Below are 24,647 nucleotides of genomic sequence, written 5' to 3' on the forward strand. Positions count from 1 at the left end.
ATGACCACGACATACATTTCCTCTTTTCTAATCAGCACTGCATCCCTTACAGGAGAAAAGGTTACATACTAATCTAAAAATTATCATGTCAGCAATTGGTTATATTAATATGATTAATCCTAATTTATACTGTTGCTAGTCATGAAAAAACTGCAATTATATTCAATTTAGTCTATTTGCATTTTAAATTCTTTTTTAAATGCTTTATATTCTTGCTATACATAACATTTACTAATTTAAACCGTATCATGTTTATTTTGGGCTAATGGAAAAATCAATATAATTTAATAAATCAATGTGCCATACTGATGATAATCATTATCATTATTATTATGTAATATACGGATGATGGCGTTACTGATGTCTTTCCGTGTCGAGACAACAGACATGTATTCTATCCAATCAGACTTTGGGGTTTGGTTGAGATACAACCGCAATAACCAATTAAATTAGAATACCTATTTCCGCACGTCCAATCAGAGGGGCTAATGGGGTGGAAGGGGCGGGACTTTTTATCCCACGGTTCAGCTCAGTCCGGATGTTCCCCAGTAGCGAATAACGAGCAGTAGTGTGTGAATGTGGCAATCGAAAGACAGGGAGGGGTGCATAGACTTGCCAGGCTAGGATTTTGGGGGTCTTTTGTCCTTATTTGTCCTATTTTACAGATCCAGGCTTTTAAAGTATATTTTACTCCACGGCGCTGAAACTGTTTGTGCTGGAGAAGAAGCACGTCTGCCGCTGCCTTTCTTTGAGGGAATAACATTCAGCTCAATACATCCTAGAAGAAAGAAGGAAGAGACGGAACAACATGGGGCGATGATAAAAAAAAAAGGTGTTGTGAAGCGACGATGACTGTCTGGGGGGACCCCTGAAGTTAATTTATTTTTATTTATTGCTCATCCTCCCTCGACCCGTGCGTTTTATTTTGCGCTGTGCACCCCGGCGAATCGGGGGTGGTTGGTTTTGAAGGAGGGGGGTAAGAAAAAAAGGAACCGGGATACGTTACAAGCCAGCCGAAGGATGGACCAAGCCGGCATCCTGAGAAAGTTTACCGAGGAGGTGAAGGCCATGAGCGAAGGGGACGAGGAGAGGGGAGAGGACAACTTCGGCAGCGACTTTATGGTGGGTCGGAATGAAAGAACACACCTAGCTTCCTATCTCTTCCTTCATAGTTTTCACCTTTCCCTTCCGCGCTGACCCACCGTACCACCCCCCTTTCCCGTCTCTTGTTTCCGTGTTTGCCCCAGGAGGTGAGGTTGGGGCGGCCACGCTGCCCTTTTCCTTTTCCTCCCATTTCCAGGCTTTACATGGCGGCCTAGCATTGTCTCCCAAAACACAGGCGACTCTTGTCTCTTTGAAGTAAAGATTAAATAGGAAATATGACCCATTTATGTCGCTCTTCATCCGTGGGGTGAGACTTTACTGGGGTGTTATGAGAACTTATTGCACAAACCAGCCCTGATGCTTGGGAAAGGAGTAAGTATTTAGTGATGTACCTGCACGATTCCCGTCCTGAGTCTCGGTCACAGGCTTTGAACACCCGTCCCAGTAAAACCAGTGCCTTTATTGAGAGCCTGAAGTAGTTCTGCCCCATGCAGCTTGATTAAAATCGGGGATGAAGACAAGCCACCCAGTACGGTTTTGTTGGAACTCGATAAGAAAAACAAATCGTGTTATTTATCTACCCATTTCTGGGGAATAATTGTGACCAGGAAAAACCTGGTCTACTTGTGTCATAAAAAGGAGGCACAAGTATTTAAAGCATTTTGATGGTTTTCTTCTGTTTTTTTTTACAGTGTGACACACTGTTTATGGTGGTGTTATTCACCGTCGGTCATCTCAGGACTGCCACGATCAGTTCCGAGCATCCATCCCCCTCAGCTGCTGGTTGTAGAAGGTTTTCAGGAAACCTCTGGGATGCAGCTAAGACTTTAAAATCTAGAAAGGAGCAGCGGCACATAAATTAGAAAAGCCTGGCAGTGACCTTCAGGAGCACATGAATAAATCAGAAGATTACAGCATCTGAGGCGAACGCATCCTTCAATTAAGCCATGTTTTATGAGGTAGCAGTGAGGGTGCAGAACTTGCATCAAAACTTATTTATATTCTTTATTGTCTCCTTGGCTGGTCTTGAGACTTCTTTTTTCCCTCATTCCATTCATGAGGAAGGAGTCTTTTGAAGAGGAAAAGAGACATCTATTGGGCGTTTGTGTTGTTTGACTGCGCCGCATCGTGACCGCTGACCCAGAATTTGCCGCGCTGCAATAACATCACTGGATGTTATTGTGTTGCAACTGCATACTCAAAATAGGAATTGTCTAAGGCTTGTGAAATAGCCTAATTGGGAATGGCACTCCTGTGACGTGTGTGTGCTACATATGGCCGTTGTTGTTACATTGGCCCGAATGTGTGATAAGAGGCGCTCGGTTAAAAAAAGGCGGGGTTCACCTGAGACGATATTTGCATGTTTAACGGATTCAGATTAAATGAGATGACAGTTTTGCATTAAATGACAGTTTTGCATTTTGAGGCGATTAAGCTATGACCGATTAAGCTATGACCTAAATGTTTCGCTGTGAGCCTCAAAGGTTTCTTCTTCTTCTTCTACGTCCAAACGTCACTCTCCTCGCGCCGCTGCTTCGTTCGGGCTGCTTGCTGCAGCTTGCAACATTCTTTCTCGCACCATTTCATAACACTGTGTCCTGGCTTTAAAGTCTGAGCTTTAACAGTTCTAAATGAGCACAGGGCTGGCAACTGTTACACAATTCGACAGTCATCTCTGACTCAATTGAGATCAGCAAGGAATGATAAAATGATGTAGGGTCCACCCTGCTCCTCTCCTTTTGATTTGGTTTTCCGTCACAGGCAGCGGATGTATAGAAAACCCACTACAAGGGATGTAAAGCAGCACGAGTGGCATTTAGGAAGTTCTTTATGGATGACAGAGCCCAGACAGGTCTTCTTTTGGCTTTCCTGTAATTCATGTTATGGATATGAAATAGTCGTAAAATCGTCCAACCAAACCTCTATTTTTGGAAAACTCTTTACCGACTGTCACTTGTCAGTCGCGGCTTCATGCACGTCAACACCTTTTCCACCGCTGCTGTACATCAGAGGGCTCCACAATCCATATGGTTCTAGATGAAAAGTGTTCTTCTATCGTATTTTTTTGGGACAAAACATCCCCTTCAGGCCTTGTGGCTGCAGAAAATGGCAGCCTCAAACAGAAACTCCCTTTTCAAAATTACAGGATTCCATGCAATGCTCGTCGAGCTGCTTTCTTGATGGCTTTATGTTATTTCATCAGCATTTCAAATTACATTTATTGCCATTAAGGACTCTGATTCATCTTTGGAGCAAATTCTATTCCGTGTTAGTCCTCCCAAAAGTATCATTACGATTAACTCCCTCTTATAAACCGTCTTAGTTTGAACGGGTTGCACGGTCGGTTGTTCGCAGCAATCGTTGCAGAATGTTTCATTTGGCATCTGTGTAAAATGGCCTTTAGGTAAATGTTCTGGCAACATCAGCCTGAGAATTAAGAGATCCACATCAATTATTCAGGAGAGTTACCAGCTTGTAGATGAGAAAACTTGAGCACAGATGGCCTCCATGATGGCGTGTCGGAGTCGGCTGCTACAACAAAGCACTTTAGCTGGTTGCTGCTGGTCCGTTGTTCCCGTTTCAAACCACTTGCAAAGCTTTCCAAATCAGAAATGGCGCGCGGGTCGGCTCCCTCGCAGTCTGAGTCATCCGGCTTTCTCGTCAATGTATATAGAATATGTTGGAACAATTTCAGTCCTCCGGTAAGGCAATGAGTCGGCGATGATTAGGTTTGTTCAACATTTTAGGGTTGGGAGCCATCGAGCTGAGGCTGTTTAAACATGCCCGGAGGTTGAAATAGTCCAAGTTGTGGAGGTGTGTGTTCAGCACTTTCAGCTGTTTGTCCGCCGCCGTCTTGGGAAAATATAGTTCAGTCACGACTTTACATCGTAAAGTTGCCACAGAAAGAAGGCGGCGTTCTCTTGGTTGACATTGTTTTTGTCCTTTTTTTCCCCCCCAAGTCAGTTTATCTATACATTGTTTGTGGAGAAAAGTTTAAAAATCAGCTAAATTAAAAGCTTTTTCATATGTGGCATCACCATTAACCGGTGGATTAGGTAGGGAAAAGGTTTGGAAAGACATAGGTTCTGTCTCACGGTGCATCTCTGCAGCTGCTGGTGCCACATATCCAACCAGTGGTTATCTCGCTGGATTCACAGAAGTTGTTATCAACTGGCTGCGTCGACCCACGGTTTTCCAGAACCTGTTATTACTGCACTTATGTAAGAGAGTCAGAATTTTATCCAGCGACGCAGGCAACATCATGGACCACTGGGTCACAGGATATTTCTAGAGCGTAACAGAAGAATCTTGTTTTTAAGTAAAATGCATTAATCTTTTTTTAGAGTACGCTGAAGAAGCTTAATATAGAATCTGTCGCACCTCTGAGTTCTTATATGTTGGACTCAGCTGCTACACAGACTATAGCCAGTATCGTTGCAATGAGAGGGTTGATGCTACGTTTAGGCTCAGGCTGTGTAACCTCTGAGGTTCTTGTCCACATTGCTGGTATGGCGACGACAGAGCCACCTCTGACTAAGTGCTGCCTTTTTACTGCTGATTTGAAGCTCCATAGAGCGCTGAGAAGACCCGCTTGGCTCCTCATGAACATGCCTGCTGCTGCTGGACCGGGGCGCTCCAGTTACTGATGCCTCGCTGACGCTGCCGTGGCGTTCGTAATCCAAAATGTCCCTAAATAAGCAGTGATGCTGTGGAATGGTGGCACCACAGTAGCACTCGGGGGGTGCCCAGGACCAGTGCTCTAAAGGATCCCTGTGAAAGGGTCGGGCCTGGACACCCCTACTGCACACCATTCCCAGCTTGGAAGCAACACACACCCCATAAATCTCACGCCTGTATTTCTTCGCAGCCTCGTTCTCTCACAGATAGCAGATGTCCAAGCCGCGCTACTGTGTCGACAGTGTTACGCAAAATCTAACCCCAAATTTACTCCAGATGCAGCCGGGAGACGTCGCATGACCCGTCACACGCAGCCTCAATTTCCTACTGGCAGCGCGTCGGCTGCTGAACATCTGAGGCCGAGAGCTTCTGTTTACTGGTTTTGGTCGAAGTCAGCGGGAATCGTTGCCCACTCGGTGCAACCTGTTGGGGCAGATTGCTTTTAAAAAGCGTAAATCTTCCGCATTTGTTTGCCTGATGCCTGAGATTCACACCAGCCGACGGTAGCTGCATATTCAGCGTGATGTAGGAGTTGGAGTGCGGTTTGCGTAGGTGTGAAAATCATTTTTTAGTTTCAGCGCATTTAACCGCTAAAGAGTTGAGTTGAGAACAAAGGCATGCCGGATGAGCTCCGTGTCGAAGACCATACTGCAGGAAACCCGAAATATTTGTGATCCTCACCCCTGGCGTGTTTACCTGTGCCGTTGCACCAACTTTCAAATGCGAATACTCGGCTCAGCTGTAGTCTAGACAGGATTTAGCCATAGAAGCTAAGCCTCGCTGTGTGTGTGTGTGTGTGGGAGCGCATGGGTGTGTTTGTGCTCCACCTTTGTAAGAAGATTACTCCCAGGCAACACATCAAAGGAGGCGAAGAAAACATGCATAAAGACGCTTTTAAAAGTGTCCTGCTGGGAAGACATGAAACACTCTGAGGGGAGTCGAGAAAATGGAATGTGAGCACTGGACCGTGTTTATGTACAGTTTTCACTGTCTTCAGGGTGCCCCCCCCCCCCCCCCAATCACATGTGATATTTAAGTACCTGCACACCCGCTGAGGTCTTTATACTTCCCGTGTTCAACGTGAACTCACCAGGAAGCCAAAGGTCAAACGGGAAGATGATGCATTGCATTGCTAGAATTGTAATTTACATGGATCATCTGCTTTTTGGTGTGTGTGTGTGTGTGTGTGTGTGTGTGTGTGTCTGCTGGACCGCTCCTCTGTCGCCCGCCCACGGCTCAACCCAGAAATCACCCTCTGGGCCCTGAAGCTGGGAGTTTCCACTCTGAAGTCACTGTGTGCCCTCTGTGTCTGCGTATGTGAAGCTTTATGAGATGAACTCTCCAGTCGAAACGGCTTCACTGATGGAGATAAGCCGACCTCACTCCCGAACCTCCAGGAAATGATGCAACACGCCGTGTCCGTACGTTATGGTGAAGACACGGCGAGTCAGCAGTGGGCTGTCTGAGCACTTCTGCGTGTAGCTTGATCAACCCAGGCGTTTTCCTGCACCTTCAGACTATTTTGGCTGCCTGTTCTGATTCGGATTCTGTTTCTGTGTCTTTGATACGTGAGATCAGTCGGAGCGGGAACTCGGCTTTCATGAATCAAAGGACGAGGAGACAAATGGACGTCTGTGAGAAATCAGAGTCACGCGGGCGCACAGACAAGACCTAATAGGTTAACTGCATGCATGCAGGGCTGGACCATGCTCAGCTCCTGATTGTTAGCGTATTTAATTCATACATGTCGTCTGTGTCACGACAGCACATAATGATGTTCCCAAAGAGCTCGTCCGTGCCTGCAGCTGCCCTCTAACCCGCCCGGCAGAGGCTTGTTTGCTGTGCGATTAACGTCCGGTCTCTTTCTGAAGCGCACAATAAAAAAAATTGACACCTTTTGTTGCGGTTACACACAAGGTGAGAGATTTCAGTGTGACATAGGACACGTGAAACCAAGCGATGGCAGCTCGCTGAAACCAGTACTCCCACCACCGGACCAGGTGTTTCCTCTCTTCTGTTTGTCTCACCATCCGGAGACGAGTGCAGCAAGTCCGAGGCGGCTCCATGGTACACATCGAGAGAAAACCACTGTGTTCTGCAACTGGGATCTAGTTACATTTGATTTTATCTTGTTTTGGCATCACCGGCTAATTCGGGACTCGGACCAGAGGAAAACACAGGATGGGTTTGGAAATAGCAAAACGGCAGCCTAAAGTCTGAGCGTCCGAGCCGAGCGTTCAGCCGGGCTGTTGGCATGTGTTGAGTAGCTGTTTACGCCACTCGTGCTATCAGTGCTCCATTGACCTATATTGGCCAGCAGCCATAAACTGGAAACGACTGCACAATGCATGAATGTATCCCTGGTCGAGTGTGTTTATCCAGCCTGGCGGTTGATGCTGATCGTCAGACATTATCATCGTCTCTGATCTTTTCTGCTAATGGACACACAAGGAGGCACACGCGCACGTGGGCGCGCGCACACTCGTGGTCAGGGTGGGGTCTCGATTTCCTGTGATTGAACCACTTGATTAGTCGCTGATGGCCGTGCTTTAGTATAAACCCTCTCATTTAACTTGAGTGAGTACATTTTGCAAAATTAATGGCGCATATTTTACAACCTTCCTTAATGCAGCTCTTCGCTCCCTCGATTTGGGCGCCACCGTTTATCCGTTGAACCGAATATGACTCTTCCCGCTTTTATTGCCGTTGCTCGTGCACTCAGCGTTTCCACGAAAACACAGACGGTAATAAAGGGCATCAGTCAGGTTTATTAAATCAACAATTAGGAGCGGAGCAGCAGGGCCGTGCGTCCTCTCTGCCGGGGTGATGCATCCTTTCCCCCGCGCGCTCGCAGCGCCGGAGATGGATTTTTCTGAGAGCATTACACGGGGGTGACCTATTTTCACTCGCATGTGCTTTCACGGAAGGTGGCTGTCGCTACCGCCGGTGCTCAACGCTCCCACTTCCTGGTCACGCACAAATACCTTTTCCTGACCCGTTCAGAGGGAAGAGCATATTTTCTTTCTGGCTAAAATCTAGATGGAGCGTGTGTTTGTGAGTGAATTATTCAATATACCAGAGCAGTACAGGAGATAAAAAGTAGGTTAGATGCACTAATACACCCTTTTTTGACCTCTCTCTACCTCCACTCTCTATATCCCTTGTTTTTAATGACTTACTTAATCACTTATTTACTGACCCGTGTCAGTGAAGGCAACGCGAGGCTGGGCAGGGCGCGACACCCTGTCTGATATACTGGAAGTCCAACATTTACAGGAAGCTGACTAGTTCAGAATGTTGTTTAGCTCCACTGGCTGTTTAGGAAGTAAGTCAGAGGTGCTGGGTCAGTTAGAGCGGTGTCACAGAACCAAACGCCACCAAAGAATTATCTTATATTGCTTCCCTGCTTCTGTTTATTTGCATCCTGCGCGCTTTATTTTGTAAGCACACGCAAATACACGTGTACATTTCTTTGTGTAAGATTGTGTGTTGTGACACATTAGAGGAAGTAAGTGCAAGACTGGTCTGAAAGATGTTTTAACACTTCATTCTTTTGGGGTTAGGTAATGCAAAGGTGGCCTGGGTCACACGAGAGACCAGATATGGCAACGGAATTCGCAACAGCTTCATCAATACACACCGTATATACAACATTATGGAATTACATCTCCACATCCCTATTTTTAAATGAAATGACTGCCTTTTTGCTGCTGTATCGGTATTAAACTCCTAAGAACGGTTAGGACACATAAATGTTTACATGTCTTTCCTTAACATATATTTTGTGGATTGAGAGGATTACTTTCGCTTGCTGGCTTTTGTGCCTGTGTTTGTGTGTGCGTGCGTGCGAGTGTGTGTGTCTTCCCGGGATCTGGCCCAGCACAGGAGCAGTTCTCTGCTGGAAATGTAATTCAGCTGAGGCCAGAGGAGCAGTAATGCTATTACCCCCCCCCCACACACACACACACACACACAGCTGTGTTACCACCCACAGTCTCTGTGCACCTTCTCTTCTCTGCCTCATTTCCTGTCCTTCATCTCAATCAGTCATCCTGGTTTGGAAGACAAGCTATGCCGTGTGGAAAGTGAGGGAATGGCCCTCTGTCCCGTCAGAAACAGACTGTAGGTCAGCGTGAGTCTTCACAGCGCCTCTTGCAGCTCGTTTTAGAGCTTCTGTAGTGATACGGAGTTTGCCCCAACACCCACGCTCACTTTCTCAGGAGTCAGCGGTATAGGTGGGGGTAGTGAGAGCAGCTTCAAAAACTCGGTTCAAGTATAGTTTCCTCGCAGTCTAAGAAAGAGGAAAGCGCAAACCACATAAGGGGACCCAGACATGGTGTTTGAGAGAAACAGCCTCTTCTGAATAAAGTGTTACTGGGGCAACACTGTGCCGACAGTGTCGCAGAGGGGCCGCGCCGTTGTGATGGAGTTGTGGTTTCAATCTCTGCTTTGATTGGCTCTGTTCATCAGTTCTAACATAAAGCTTCAATTAAACAGGTCATTTTTGCCTGCACAAGAACATTGTCCTGCTCTCTTGATTACACCATGGACACTAACCGTCCTTTCATGCCTTTTTTATTCCAGCGGTTACGGAGACTATCAACAAAATACCGGACAGAGAAGATTTACCCCACCAATGCAGGAGAGAAGGAGGAGAACGTCAAGAAGAACAGATACAAAGACATACTGCCATGTAAGTCCCGCCCCATTGTATGCCATCCATTATTTAAGTCGCTCAGCTCGCAGCCTGTGAGCAGGTAATACATAAAACAACAACCTTACATCAATGTTGTAACTATTTAAAAAAGCCTCATCAAGCAGCCGCCGTATCTGCCGCTCGGCCTGCAGCTGAATCGGATTGCGAGAGCTTTCCTCTGCTGCTATTAATAACGACAGCGCTTTGATTTGAACCAAGTGTTCTGCTCGGTTTTAACGCGGCCGCACGTATAATCTGAATAAGAGCTCGCATGACGGCAGCACTTAGGTGCATAAATTTAAAGATTAATGAACTTCCGTACATTGCGTAGGAACATGCATCCTGCATATAGTCCGAGCAGAAGGCTGCACATATTTCGAGTTTTATGTAATGCCCCGGATGGAAGCTGACACAACAGCTGTCCTCTTTTCCCCCCACCTTGATCCTCTTCTGCCCCAGCATTCAATGAGGCCTTTGGTGAATGAGCTGGTGATAAGGGAAAGGAAGGACTGGTTCATCCCCAACAGATCTGTACTCACACGTAGGCGTATTAAGGAATGAGGATATCGCTCTGTGTCCATTAACCTCTTTACATCCCATTCCTCTTTGCGTTTCCTTGTCTGCTCTCTCCTCATCAATCTTTCTTTCTGCTCCTTCTTCTTTCTTTACTGGCCTGTTTCTGCCAGCAGTGAAAGTTTCTCATGCGAAATAAACGTTTCTCCCTCCGCTTCTCCGCTCAGTTGACCACAGCAGGGTGAAGCTGGGATTAAAAACAAGCAATCAGGATGCAGATTACATCAATGCCAACTTTATTAAGGTAAAACCTGATTCTAATGCCCTTGAAATGATATACGGCGAGGCGTTCCGTGTCGAGTGCTTTGACATAGCCCAGAGGTCATAGAAGACCATCTCTTCTTTCAGGGTATGGACGGCCCTGAGACCTATATTGCAACGCAGGGCCCACTGCCAAACACCGTCATTGACTTCTGGAGGATGAACTGGGAGTATAATGTAGCTGTGAGTATGCCAGAACTGCCAGAGCTGCAATTTATTTTGGATGAGCGGTTATGTTTTAACTTGGATATTATCAGAGCTGCTATTTCAAGAAAAAGCGGGTGTAATAATTAGTGTAATTGAAATAAATATTTAATCTAGATGTCGGAATTAAGAGCCAGATGGGGATTGCTTATGTTTAAACCAGGGGAGGAGGTGGGTCAGGGTTCTGTAGGTTCACAGAGAAGGATGAGGCTTACTGAGATACTGAGTTTTATGATTAGAGAGTGGGCAGTGGGAGGTTTTTATACCCTCTCCACACAAATCTGCATTATTTTTATGTCTGGGGCTGCAAAAACGGGTTTTTCCAAATCATTCCAGCACAATTAACCAGGCATGCGAATGGTCTGCTGCTAAAATAGTCCTGTTAGTGTGTAACGCCGTGAATCTTGGACCACGCGTCTGCAGCAACATAACGGGGACGTAACGGATTCAGCTGTTGGCATGAATATTTGTTATAATCCTGCCTGTTTGTGCCTCCGCAGGTTATTGTTATGGCTTGTCGTGAGTTCGAGATGGGAAGGGTAAGACTGATATTTAATCCCTTCCTGTATGACAGAGCATGTGCTCGTACACACACAAATGAATATATTCTGTTAGGCTGTTTTGTTCGAGGCCAATTATAGCATATTATTTCTATATGGCATGTTAAAACTGCAGATATTGGATAATGACATTAGTTATTATCAGCTTATATTACAAACTAAAACTTAATAGCTGACCATTTTGATCGCTGCCTGTGCTGCTCATCTTGAGTTAATTGTGTTTCATTTGGAGCCCTCGCAGGGAGCCGTGGTGTTTTTCTAGCCTAAACTAAGCTGTTTTCTCTCCTCCAGAAAAAATGCGAGCGGTATTACCCGCAGTTTAAAGAGGAGCCTGTAGCTTTCGGCCCCTTCAGAATCTCCTGTGTGAGTAAATAAATCTCAGATGTGTGTGTGTGTGTGTGTGTGTGTTTGTAAAGAGGTAGGGGTGCTCTATGACTGCTGCATTTCTCACATTTTGTTCTAATGACCATTTTAGTCCAGGATTGTGTAAATATTCCCCCACTTCCTGTTTTCTAGGAATCTGAGCAGGCCAGGACAGACTACCTCATCAGGGCTTTGACGGTGGAGTGTGAGAATGTAAGTTTTCACTGACTCCATCCACAGCAACATCCCAACGGCCGCATTTTTAAAAAGCCATCCGCCATTGCAGGAAACCCGGAGGATAACGCAGTTCCATTACTTAAACTGGCCGGATCACGACGTACCGTCATCGTTCGACTCGATACTGGACATGATCGGGCTGATGAGAGAATATCAAGACCATAACGACGTTCCCATTTGTGTGCACTGCAGGTAGCTATGCTCTAGACCTTCTGTGCAGATACGCCGTAGGCAGTAGAAATGGAGCAGGACTAAAATAGCCTATATGTGATATGCATAAAATAGTTTATGGTCTTGGAAGGGAGCTCAGTGATTCACTGGTCTTTGAGATTTTCAGTGAGGAAGCTGAAAGAAATGTGCAACAGGTGGCCAGGATGTTTTTTTTTTGTTTTTTTTAAAGTTTCTAAGCAGTGAGGAAATGTTTCCGTTTCTAGATCTGATAGAAACATCTTAGAAGAGCTTTAAGTCATTCATTCAAATCCCATTCTGTTTTCTTATTATGTTTATTTCATGGATGGTGAGCAGATGCTAAGCTCACATGCAGCATCTGATCGGAGCAGATTAGCATCCGCGATTAACTGGAGTGAAGGTTCGGGTCTGTGTCTGTAGCAGGACAGAAATGAGCCCGAGCGCACGTATGCAGAGGTGCACACGCAGTTACCGCACATGTGTACTGTGTAAACAATTGTTATGAGCAGCCTGAGGACGTTTCCTGGTTCCTCTGCTACACAGCAGGACTTAAAGCTCAGCTTCTGTAAAGGTGCCTCATGCGGTTCACAACAGAGATGAGGTTTTATGATATGATGTGTCAGACATGATGTCAGGCCACCTCAGCCGTTTTCAGTCCGGCCTGTCTGCTGTTGCTTTATATTGTACCCACAGACCATTTTAAACGAATGTGTGTGATTGTGCAGTGCAGGCTGTGGGAGGACGGGCGCTATCTGCGCTATCGACTACACGTGGAACCTCCTCAAAGCTGGGGTATGCGAACACACGGATCTAAAACGTACCTGCACTAAAAACAGCAACTCCGGCATGAATTAACCTCTTTGTTGTGCTGTTTGCTTTCAAAGAAAATCCCTGAAGATTTTAATGTTTTCCGGTTGATCCAAGAAATGAGGACCCAGCGACACTCTGCGGTTCAGACAAAGGTTTGTTTTAAGTTTATGCTAGTTTATGCTAGCTCAGAAGGGAGGCTTTGTAAACCCACATATTAGTGACGCAGACCTACTAAAAGGCAAAGCAGCAGGCAGATTTGTCTTTCAATCCACACAAACAGCAGGATATTTGTCTGCCTGTGAGATTGATGCGTTCCCCAAGTCCGAACATGATACAGATTGGTGTTTAAATTAAATTGGGTGGACAGTCACCTCAGGATCAAAGCGTGTCAACCTTTTCCTCTCCTCCTGTCCCATTCCAGGAACAGTACGAGTTGGTCCACAAGGCTATCGCTCAGCTCTTTGAGAAACAACTGCAGCTCCTGGAGAGCCCCACCAACGCACAGATACACGACAGCATGGTACGACACACGCGCTCGTGTTGCACTTTGTGGCGTGGCAGAAAGACAGGATGTCGCTGAGTAATATGCTCGGAGTGGCGAAAAACAGAAATAATTAGCCACAGGGGAGGAAAGGGTAGACCAGAGCGTGAGCAATGCCTTCAGAAAACTATTTGCAGCAACCCTTACGGAGCTTGTGCCTGAAAGAATTCTAGTTCTGAAGGACTGTGACAGTTAGACCCTTTATTCCTACTTATCCATTGTTTGTATTTGAACTGGGTCGACACAGAAGATATGTGAGACCATTACAGAGCAAAGAAGGTTCAGCGAGACTTCACCACATCGATAATCTTAAAGGCACAAAGGTCGCAGACGTTAGACAGGCGCTCTGGCAGCGCTCCAGCTCTTCACTTCCTGCTTGTGGAAGCTCTGATGACATCATCTCCCTCCCATAATGCACCGAGGCTGAGAATAGACATCCGCTGGGAAAGACAGGCGCTTGCATCCTGGGCATCCGTGTTCATCAGAGAGGAGACCCACACTCCCGTCTTATTCAAATATTTTTTTAATTGCTTGTGTTTTATCAGTACAGGAATAAAGAAAACAGGCTTAAGTTTGTGACTGCAAATGATAAAAGGCCACATAAGGACATGTACTCTGCCAGCTGTACTGATTCGATCCGTTCACTCATTGACTCCTGTCCAGTCGACCACTTTCGGTGACTAAATACACCCACTTAAATGCTCTCAATGCCAGTGTGAACAATAAGCGTGCACGTGCACCCACCGCAGACACCATTTTGTGCTTTATTTGAGGGACGTGCGCCCTCCTAGCAAGGTATGTTGCTAGGTGTGAGACAGAGGAAACCCAGAGGATCTCAATGACTTGAACCAGATGTTTATGACTGTAATCACCGTTTCCTTGTTGTCAGAGAAAGGAAGTAAGGGGAAGAAGAAGAAAAGGAGAAATTCTTTAAAAAAAAAAAGAATAAAGTTTCCATGACACCATGACTTGTATTGACATCCGTCCTCTGCTGCATGGAATGTGTTATTTGGTGGTGTTGCTGCGCAGTAACCTGAGCTGATGTGTGTTCTTTATCGCCTTTTGTGTTAGAATGAAAGCAGCCCAGTCAAAAGAGGCCACCAGTCGGACGACGAGAGGTGGGACACGCCGCCTCCGAAACCTCCCCGCGTCCGCAGGTACATGAGCCATCGCCGTTAACGACTGCGGTGGCCCGGGGAGGAGCTGTCTTTATAGATCCTTTTGCAACACTTTTCAGCCCTCTGGAACGCTTCAGCGTTGCGTGTGATACAGCCCGAGGGCCAGTCGAAATAGTTTGCTGTATCTTTCATCTCTGTTGTCTGTTGAGCCAATAACACACACACACACACACACACACACAACTTTGCATTTCCGACACAAACTTCATATCTCTTATGCAGAAATAAACATCGGCCCCTTTGTCATCAGCCTTTGGCAAACTTTCTGAGTTCTGCTCCCTCTCCTCATTGACATCGTTGCTGGGAGACTCAAGCGAGTTGCTCCGAGCTCGATCGTGTTGTACTTGTACTGTGGGCGAGAGGATTGTGATTTACGCATTTTCATTTCGTTTGACCTTTGACCCGACCCTCTGGCTCCTTGAGTTATTGACGGGAAAGCAAACATTTTTCCGAAGGTCCTTATTTTCAGATGCAGCTGCCTGTCGTCTATTTTCTGAAGGCTTCTTTCCTCGTAAAGTAAAATAAATACGTCTGAGCTGCTGCCAGGAACCTCCAGAAATATGGGGGCTATTCTCAGGACTCTCAGATCACAGTTTGTGTCGTCCCACAGTCTCCTAATGAAAAAATGCCAAGGTCCACTTTAGCCCCAAGTGTATTCTAGCCATGGTAAAGCTAACTTTAGCAACATAGTCCACATTCTCCCAGCCACACTCCCTCTGGGTCATTTGAGGAGTGTACATGAGGGGGAATTTCAGTCCCGTATGTATTTGGGAAAGAAGCAGAATCTCAGACTGGCATCAGGTTCACAGGAACTGAGTCACAGGGCTTCGGTGCACACGTTCACAGCAACGCCCTCAGGATTCTAAAACAGCTTGTTATCACTTCTTTAGCTCGCGGTCGTGTTTAATTTGTTGTTTCGAAGCTTTGTGATTTCAGTTTCTGTGAATCTATATGTCCGTACAACCTAGAAAGCCTCTCATTTCACTTCCAGCCCTCTTTCGGATTAAAAATGCAGCATCTTGCCTCTGGAGTGTTCATGTGGAGGGCACCCTGGGGTTGTGTATTATTTTGTGTGTGTGTTGGTTTACAGTGTCTGTCAGACCAAGGTTAGCTCTCAGCTATGTCAGCAGCTTTCTAAACCAGTGTTTCTGTGCTTCAGGGGAGAAATTCCACTGAAGAGGAAGTGCTTTAAAGCACAGTTAGACACAGTTGTGTATGTTTCTGATCCTGGCCATAGAATTACTGGGTAAAGATCCCTGTATTGTAGATTACATCTCTTCTTTAATAGTTAAAATAGCTGTATTAACAGATTTAATATTGATAATTTAATATTGTTTTTTTTCCGACACATTTATTTAAATTCTTTGATATTTCATAGATGCTTATGGAGCCATTGGTGTTTTTTTTAATGGTTAAAATTCAGTCCTCATCTCAAATGTTTGACAGAAACCCTCAGAATGAATTTTATTGCATTTATGTGAATGTTTCCTGATCCCTGTGTGGTTTTTGTGTAACCTCAATACTTCCCTGTATCTGCTGCTTATTTGTTTTGCTTTGATTTATGTTTGCTTCTGTAATAACTCCCCCCCCCAGCCTTTGGGACGATTTAAGCTCCATCCAGTTTTAAAAAGACACTGAGCTGGAATGAACTCTCTGTGAATGAATCGTGCCCCCCACGGAAATCGGTCGCCACCAGTGGGGAATCCCGATTTGTGTTATTAAATATTCCCACTGCTGAGGAAATGAAGATTGAGGGGGGAGGGAAAAAATCTCATGGATAATTAAATGTTTTCATTAGAGAAATCTCTAAAGGATTAAAAGTATTGGAAGTGCTCAACTTACAGGCCAGAAATTGCCAGTAGATGAGACGTGAAAGACATCTTCATGGTGTCAGGCACTGGCGGCTATACTGTGATCTTGGGCCTATGGCTCCACAGACAATACAGAAAAAACTGCCGCTCACGCAGCCCCACTTTCTGTAGAACACCACCACTTCCTCTCCTGCCTTTTTGTCTGTATCTATAGTTTCTTTCCTATGTAAACGTGTACGCTGCCGTGTGAAGCGCTGATATATGTTAAACTTTCCATCGCTGTGTGGTTTGTCTCTGCACATCCTGGATGTATTTTACACACCTACACTGCATATATATTTCATGCAAGTTCTAAATTTGAGAACATCATGCCCAATCAGAGAATCAATCTCAATCCACCTAAATGACAGGATATGGACTTTCAGACACAATCAATAGACGCTGAGGTTTGAAATTATGCCCCCTTGTGGCGACACAAGGGAGCATTGCAAAATAAACGCAAACTTTAAAGATTTTAATCTGTGGTTTAAGATATAAACCTGCTGAATTTAGATTTGTCAGTTTAAGTTTCTTGTTGGTGGTGCTGTCTGTACCCAAAAAACATTTTAATCTTAAACTCTCCCTTCTGTCGCTGTCTTTAGTTCTCAGACAGAAGGTGATGTTAAAGAAGAGATACTGCAGCCTCCGGAGCCCCAGCCTGTACCCCCCATCCTGACCCCGTCTCCTCCTTCGGCCTTCCCCACCGTCACCAACGTCCGGCAGGACAACGACCGCTACCACCCCAAACCTGTCATCCATGTCCTGGCAACAAACCAGGCACAGGTGAATCACACGTGTCCTGTGCTAAAATACATTTACTGTAAGTAATGAGTATTTTGTGGCTACTTGTCTCATCTAGATTTATTCCTGCTCCTTGCAGATTAAAGGAGTGGATTCACAGCAGAACCAGTCAGAAGTGAGTCCAAACAAAGATATGAATCCCTCAGAGCTGGAAGACCAGGACCTACAAAGTCAAAAACAACAGACGCAGGTCTCAAATCTGGATCTCAACGACAACTACAACAATAAATTGTCATCGGCGTCGACAAAGTCAGAATCCAACCAAAGCCAAACTCCCTCCTCGCCGCTGTCCCCTGGGGTTGAAAGTTCCGGTGGCCCTCGGATCGAGAGGAAGCTGAGCATTGAGATTAAAAAGGTGCCGTTGCAGGAAGGCCCTCGCAGTTTTGACACTTCCTCCTCCATGGGCGTGGCCGGGGGCGTCGGCAGCAGCTCGGCCAATAGCGGAGGGATGTTGCAGCGGAGCCACGCCTTCAAGGCCCGACCGGGCCAGTCTCTGCTCACGTCCAGCTCCTCGCTGTCGGAGGACTCCGGCACCGAGGGAGGAGCGGGAGGCTGTGGGGACGCAGAGGCAGCAGCCCCAGTCAGGCCGAACCACCTTCCTGTGAGGAGCGAGAAGGAGGACCCGTCGGGAGGCGAGAGAGTGGAGGCGAAGACCGGCCTCGCAGCGTGGCAGCATTCCTGCAGCAGCCCGGACAGACAGATCCCCAAAACCTCTTCCTCCTCCTCCTCCTCGGACCGCATCGCCCCGTCTTCCTCGTCTTCCTCCCACCTCTCCTCCTCCTCCTCCTCCTCCTCCACTACTCCCGTTAGGACTGCCCTGAGTTTCACCAACCCCCTTCACTCCGACAACTCGGACGCGGAGGGGGAGGGAGAGCTGGCCGCGGGACAGGAAGGATTCCGCACCACTGTGTCCACGGCAACGGCAGTAGTTTCCGCATCTGCCAACCACGGTGACCCGCTGCCCGTGCGGAAGGTCACGCCCATGTCGATCGCAGGGCGGAGCTCTCCATCGCCCCCCGCACCCACAGCAAGTATGTCGGTCACCTGACAGTCTACCCATGTCAACACACATATTTACAACATATACAGCATGTTTGGTTTGCAAATATGAATCCGTCAGACCACTTTGATCTCCATCTTTCATCATGTTTGTCAGTGGATGTGCTTTTCTTGTGTGCGCGCGCGTGTGTTTGCATGTTACCGATGAGTCCACGTGTGGGGACTGTAAGGAATGGCTGCGCTGTCACGCCGTCTGTGCATCGGTTTGGCCTCACTCTCACGGTTGAGACGGTGGCGTTCGTGTTCCTGGGGGCTGAGCTTCACTTCAACGTCCGAGATTGTCAAATCTGATTCCCCGCTTGTGTTTCGGATCTAACACGGAATGGTGTGAGAAGAGCTTGGGATGGTTGCGAGGGGGTTTGAAGCTTGATCAAATACGGCTTGATTGCATTTAGAAATATCTGCATTTAACCGCGAGGGTGCATGATGATGATCAGGGCGTTTTATAGCTGTAAGGCATCAATAAATCAATAAATAAAATCTCAACCAAAGCCTGGAAATGTTGTCGCTCTGCTGTTGTTTCTCCAAAAGTAATGAGATCCTGGCTGACTTGACGAGCTTCATTTGATTGATCGATGCCTAGAGACAATAAATGTAATATAAGTGTCTTATTTTGACTCTAGTTTGATGCTCTGACAGGTATCGTACATCATGCACTTCTGTGGTTTTTCAGATATTTAGGACTAAATGCGGCCTTTTATCTGCTTTGCACATTATCTGGGCTGCAGTCGGGCTTTGTAATCGGGCACGGAATGCTGATGGCTGCCTTCTGTTTTGACTGGATGCAGGAATCATGCGTCTGCTTGTTGATTTGAGGAATCGGCTGTTGTGGCGCATTAGGGGAAACCTCCAGGCTTTTGTTGCGATTTGTGGCTCTATCAAATCAAATCTAAGGCAGAATGAATCCTAAAATCAGTACCGTGCAGCTGCTAATCCTTCTGAATAATCTGTGCGTTGCTGAAAAATCAGTAAAATATTCAGGAAAGAATAATTTACTGTCTTTATTATTAGCATACGACTCTTCTCATTATTTGATGTTTGACCTCTTTGACCCAGACTGCTGGGACAGTGACGAGTCCCCTCCCCCTCTCCCTGCGAGAACCCCTGAGTCCTTCATTCTGGCGACAGGTGCGTTGGTTCTGAGCTGCTTTTCCTCCCCCTCCAGTCACCAACTGGTTTAGTCTCGGGCTGGTTACGGTGGGTGTATCTGTGGTGTGATGGAAGCCAGCAGCAGCAGATGCTTGTTCCAGATTAAAATGACCTCAGCATCTACTAATTGTCTCTTTTTTTGCTTATTACCCTAATGGTAGAAGAGATTAGCATTTAATAATCTTCCAACTCACAGCTTTCATTTTTAGAGAGTGACAACTAAATTACTTGTTTCTCATAAACGTTACCGCATTAGGCCATACGGGGGCGCCATCGGCGGCATTCATTCAATTGAGTGCTTTGTGGGCTGTTTAACACTGTAAATCTTTTATTAATTAAACATGTATGCAGTACTTGTTCTAGTAAGTCTGAATATGGTCAGAAATATTGAAAAATGAGTTGTAGTATTTTGCATAGACGTAGTTGGAATAGAAATAGAAGCCTCATTAAGTTGGTGAGTCAATAAAGGAGGCAGTGAGAGCTGTGTGCTGACAGTTTGCTCTTCCTTCCTCTGTCCTGTTTACGCTCAGCCGTTATCATGTGTTTGAGGGCAACTCGGGTTCGAAATGGATCTTGACGTCAGGTGGCAGCATAACTTTTGCGCCTCCCGGGATACCAAAACATGACTTTCATTCAAACCACCCTTCCATGTTTCCTCCCACGAGTGCGAGCGAGTTCGTCTTTCTTTGCTTTTCTCACGAACGTTCTGACACTTTCTCCATCAGACCCCGTGGACATGAAAACAATGGCTTCCACTGAATGGAGCAGCCCTCATACAGGTAGGAGCCAAGCTCGCCTCCCACCCGCCCGTTTGTGTCGAGCCCTCAATGTCGAGCCAATAAAAGCTGGCCCGCGCGGAGGTGCAGCGGAACATGTGCACGCGCGCTCCTCCACACGCAGCGATGGCAGCCGCTGCCAATTTAGTGCTTCAGTAGTTTCAGGGAGGGAGAGCGAGGAGAGTGGGGATGAACTTTTCTTCAGAGGAGTGCGGGTGTAGCCTGCAGGCGGACGTATTTGCGTATTAATGGTACAAGCTAACCCAGAGATGCAGACGGGCCGAGGAGCGAGCGAGGCGCTCTGGTGGATGATCCATTCCACCTCATCGCCCCCGTTTGTGTGTGTGTGCAGACGCGTCGGACTGCGTGAAGAAGGCGTCTCCGTCTGATCCTGCAGCTGCAGACAGCAAGACAGACCTGGGTGGGTGAGTCTGCCCTCTTCTCTGCTTTTGCTCCCCGACTCGGTGTCGGATCCTTATTAATAAACTATTGCTGGCGTGCATGTTTATTAATGTGACATTATACACAGGTGGAATTGGAATCATGTCCTCGGGCGATTACCACTATTACATCCATCCAATTATCCCTCCATTATGTCTCATCCAGGTATCTTTTATGCAAATTTGACCAATTATTAGACATCCTGTTCTTTGGAGGTGCGTGGCAGCAGGGCTGTAATGTTTAAAAATGGCTGCAATTACATCATTTACAGCTCAAATGGGAATCGAACACACTGCACTAAAAACACTTGAGATTCAAAACACCCAATATTCCGCCGTGACAGAAACTCCAGCGCAGGATTTTAATGTTCTGGATATTTCAGACTCCCAACATGTTATTTTATTGAAAAACCTGAAAAACGACAGCAAACTGCAGGTTTCTCTTTAGCTTTTTGGAAGCCTGAAGCGACTGTAAAACAACCCCGGCTAACAGGTTATTCCTTCATTTCAGGGTTCGGTAACCGTTACATCCAGCCCAAAGGCCCTCGAGAACCCCCAGCGGATTGGACCTGAGTGGACTTCACCCTCCCTGTGGTCCGCCGACAGCGTTGAAAGGAGATGGACTCCCCCGGCCAATCTCCTCCAATTGGTCCCATAAAGAAAAACCAGTAGCTAGACGCTACACAGACGGTCGGCACAGCCTCACACAGAAGCGGCTCCTGTGTGACTCTGTGCTGCCACCTTCTCCAGACTGAGCTCCTCCTCCTTCCCTCAGAGCGCCACTGTGCGGAGCAAAAGGACGCTGGTCAAGTGGCCTCTCTGTCTTAGAACAAAAACTCTGTTTTTCTCCCTCCACTTGCTGAGAGAGGAGTTTTTGACTTTGCCCCCCCCCCCCCTCCCCTCCCCCCCTCCTCCAAATTTATGGTTAAAGGGTAATTCCAGTTCTCTCCCTGTTTTCAGGGCAGTTTTTCCTCTTATCTGAGAGCTATTTGTCCACTCTGATATCAAACAAAGAGGGATGTAGACGTTCTTATTCAATACAACAAGTGTTACCAAGGAGAACAGTTTCTTCTAAAAGAAAAGTCATTGTTATTAATCAGGAAGTCGCTTTAATCAGGAAAGCCGCTGTAGGAAAGCTGAGTCCCGAGGTTCAACTCAACTCCCAGAAGGTGTCTGCTTCCTCCTACTGAATGAACAACAATCTTCAAAGCCAGATAATCACTTACCCACAATGCAACCTTTTCTGTTCAGTGTACAGGTTGCTAGGGTGCTCTCTCTCTCTCTCTCTCTCTCTCTCTCTCTTCTTTCCTTCCCTTTTCTGTGAGCTGGTGCTACCTATCAGAAGATCAGCAGTGACACAAAAGCTCTCTTGCTGAGTGTAGTTGCAGTATTGTTCGTTCCTGATGCTGACCTCCTCACCCGAGTCGTATACCTGCCGGAGTTTGGCCCCTGTTCCTCTTCGCTCAAAGTGCTGTTCTGACAATTGAACACGTTCGCACGTCGAAAAGAGGACTTTCCAGCTATTTCCTAGTTTGTCCAGGAGCTTTTTAGCTTTGCATTAGGACCAGGTGACTGTAGCCGTTCAAAGACGGTCCAAAAAGAAAAGCTTTAAAATGGAACAAACTAACCCAAAAATAGTACTAACTAACCCAAAAAAGCTAATCTAGTAGAACTGACCCCATCAATAGTTGCTAATTTGGCAGCAGAGGGTCAGAGTAGACACCAGGAAGCTCTGAATTCTGCAGTCAGTGCAGTTTTCACCCGCGCACAGCATAAACAAACTAAAGCTAGCTCGCCTAACCACCTTCTCTGTGCTGCTGTAAACCCTTTAGTTTTTAAAAAATGTAACATTTGCTCCTTGTTTGTGTTATAACAGCGCGATAGTCCTCACAAAGCCAGGGCAGCTCTCATTTTTCTCTTCCAAACTCCACTTGGTGCTGCTCTGCATAAGCTGTGAGGTTAGCCGATGACGTGCAGAGCTGCCATAAGCGGACCTAATTGGATTTTATTGATCGAATTAAGTAAAAGCGCCTGGATCTGTAGCTGCTCAGGCGCCCTGTGTATCTTTTAAAGCGAATCAGTCACCTGTAATATGGAGCCGACCGTCACGCTGGTGTTCGAATGAGCTCGCGCCACATCTGGAATGGCCAAACTCTCCAGGTGTGCGTCTCTGGCTCTCACTGCTGGGACCATGCCTTAGTCTGCCTCAGAGAAGACAGCCAATGACTGTTCTTTCTTTTCTCACCCCTTTTCTCTCTCCATACATCTCGGTCTTTACTTGGGACTCAAAGTCGCTCATCCTTGGGGTTCGTCTTTTGTAATCGGGACCCCCAGCAGCCACGTGTGCAGGTTTATGACCCACAATCCTCTTCTGTGTCATAGCAAGAGTCTCCCCCAGTCATATTAAAAGCAGGTGCATTTAAAGCGGCATGTTTTCAACACTAAAATGACATGATTTTAAACATCCTATGCACATTTCTTCATTTGCAAACTCTTGGATAGTCAGCCACGCTTCTGAACAGATGTTTTCTCTGGGTTAATGAGCTTATCTTAAATGCGGCCCTTTTAGATTAGGCTTCTGTAGTAAAATCTCATTTCTCATCTGAAACAAAAGATGATCCATCGTCCTCTCGAATGTGTGAGATCAGACCCAGTCGGGTCACAGCAGCTTGTCGTTCTCCTCGTCCATCATACCTACACAGTATATGCATTGTTTTATATAGATTAAGAGCTGTACAGGCCATTGGGGTTGTAATATTTCATATTTTCTTTTGTTGTGTCTTGAATATTATTAACAGAAGATGTAAGAAAGTCAGTGCATGGCGATGACGATAATTCCTTCTTTCCCGTCGGTGTAAATTATTCTTCTGCCCTTTCTTTTGGCTTCCGGCAAATATTTCAGGGTTGTTGTTTGTTTTTTTTGTTTTTTTTTTTTTTTTCCCTTTTGAATTATAGGGTTTAGAAAATATTTTTTGAATTTGGTCGGCAGAGGAACGATGGCAAAACTGGGCTTTGAAAAAGATTGTAATAATGTTAATGACGATAACAGTAATAATAATTATAATGGTTGTGTTTTTGTAAATGGTATTTTAAAAGTTATTTTTGTATACGTAGTTGTTTGTTGCACCACAGGTCCACCCTGACCCCCCACCCCCACCCCCACTGTCTTCCCTCCATGCCTCCCTGTTTTCCTCCATCCTTAGGGGTTTTTTTTGTTGTTTTTTTTTACATTTCTAACAGGTTTTTCAGTCTTTAACTCGGTCTTTTAAACCTCACCCCCTCGCACGCACATTCAGCCACAATCTCAGATAAGAACCCACCTGTGCCTTTAAGCGAGAGAGCCCCCCCCCCCCCCATTCCTCTACCTTTCTCCAATCGTCATCGGCGGCCTGGGTGTGAGCGATACCATTCGCTGCCTCCTGCTCGTGGGCCCCTCCTGGGACTCTCCTCAGCTCAGCAGCCCCCCTCTCACCACACACGTGAACACACAGACGCCCCCTCCACCCACCCAAAATGTTTGTATGTTGCAGAAATCAATCAGTAAAGATCAACATTAAATGAAAATGTCCATCGGGGTTTGTTTTTTGTGCGTTTGGTTTAATCATCAGGGTTTCATGACTGGCCTCCATAACAGTTAATTATAGTTTTATCTCGAATCTCAGAATCTGAACGTGTCAATCATGGCCTGGAATTTGACAAAGATGACTGCGCGTGCACACACACACACACACACACTCACAACTGTGATTGACTACATCATTTTTGCTCAAATTGAACCCAGAGCTAATTAAACTCATGCAAATGCACAAGTTAAATAAAACATGCAAAGCCCTGGCGTTAATTGTTTAAAAAAAAAAAAAAAAAAATATTAATGCCCCCCCCGCCTTCCTCTGCACCAGTCCAACTTGGGCATCAACTCATCTGATGTGTAAATTAAGCCAGGTTGCTGATTTAAGTGGGTCACCCCAGTTTTCCCACAGAGCAGTTTAACCTGTTATGCAATGCTTATAGATGCAGCCAATCAGTGTTGAGCATTTATGAGCTGCGGCTGAAGAAAGTGGAAACTGCATCAGCTCTGTTTCTGAAGGCCAAAGTGTAGATTACAATAGCTGCAACCTGGTCATTGCAGTCAGTGTGGGGAGAAGCTTTACAGGCTCACTCTTTCTCCTATGACGATG

At 46.2% G+C, this 24,647-nt stretch overlaps 1 protein-coding gene across 5 annotated transcripts; it reads left to right on the forward strand.

Annotated features, from left to right (window-relative positions):
• The first annotated feature begins 526 nt into the window (after positions 1-526).
• Positions 527-24,039, forward strand: ptpn12 (protein tyrosine phosphatase non-receptor type 12). Of its 5 annotated transcripts, none has more exons than XM_029825605.1 (18): positions 527-1,122; positions 9,367-9,475; positions 10,219-10,295; positions 10,400-10,495; positions 11,017-11,055; positions 11,368-11,439; positions 11,593-11,652; positions 11,726-11,868; positions 12,591-12,657; positions 12,750-12,827; positions 13,097-13,195; positions 14,288-14,373; positions 16,847-17,027; positions 17,125-18,076; positions 19,161-19,232; positions 19,979-20,032; positions 20,382-20,454; positions 20,981-24,039. In XM_029825605.1, the coding sequence occupies exons 1-18, from the start codon at positions 1,021-1,023 to the stop codon at positions 20,988-20,990; spliced, it is 2,370 nt and encodes a 789-aa protein (XP_029681465.1). In that variant the 5' UTR covers positions 527-1,020; the 3' UTR covers positions 20,991-24,039. The 5 variants fall into 5 exon arrangements, with proteins under 5 accessions (XP_029681465.1, XP_029681464.1, XP_029681466.1 ...); XM_029825604.1 differs by having other exon boundaries at positions 20,382-20,450; XM_029825606.1 differs by lacking the exon at positions 19,161-19,232 and having other exon boundaries at positions 528-1,122; positions 20,382-20,450.
• Positions 24,040-24,647: the final 608 nt, after the last annotated feature.

This window comes from Takifugu rubripes, chromosome 18 (assembly GCF_901000725.2).
Source record: "Takifugu rubripes chromosome 18, fTakRub1.2, whole genome shotgun sequence".
NCBI lineage: Eukaryota > Metazoa > Chordata > Actinopteri > Tetraodontiformes > Tetraodontidae > Takifugu > Takifugu rubripes.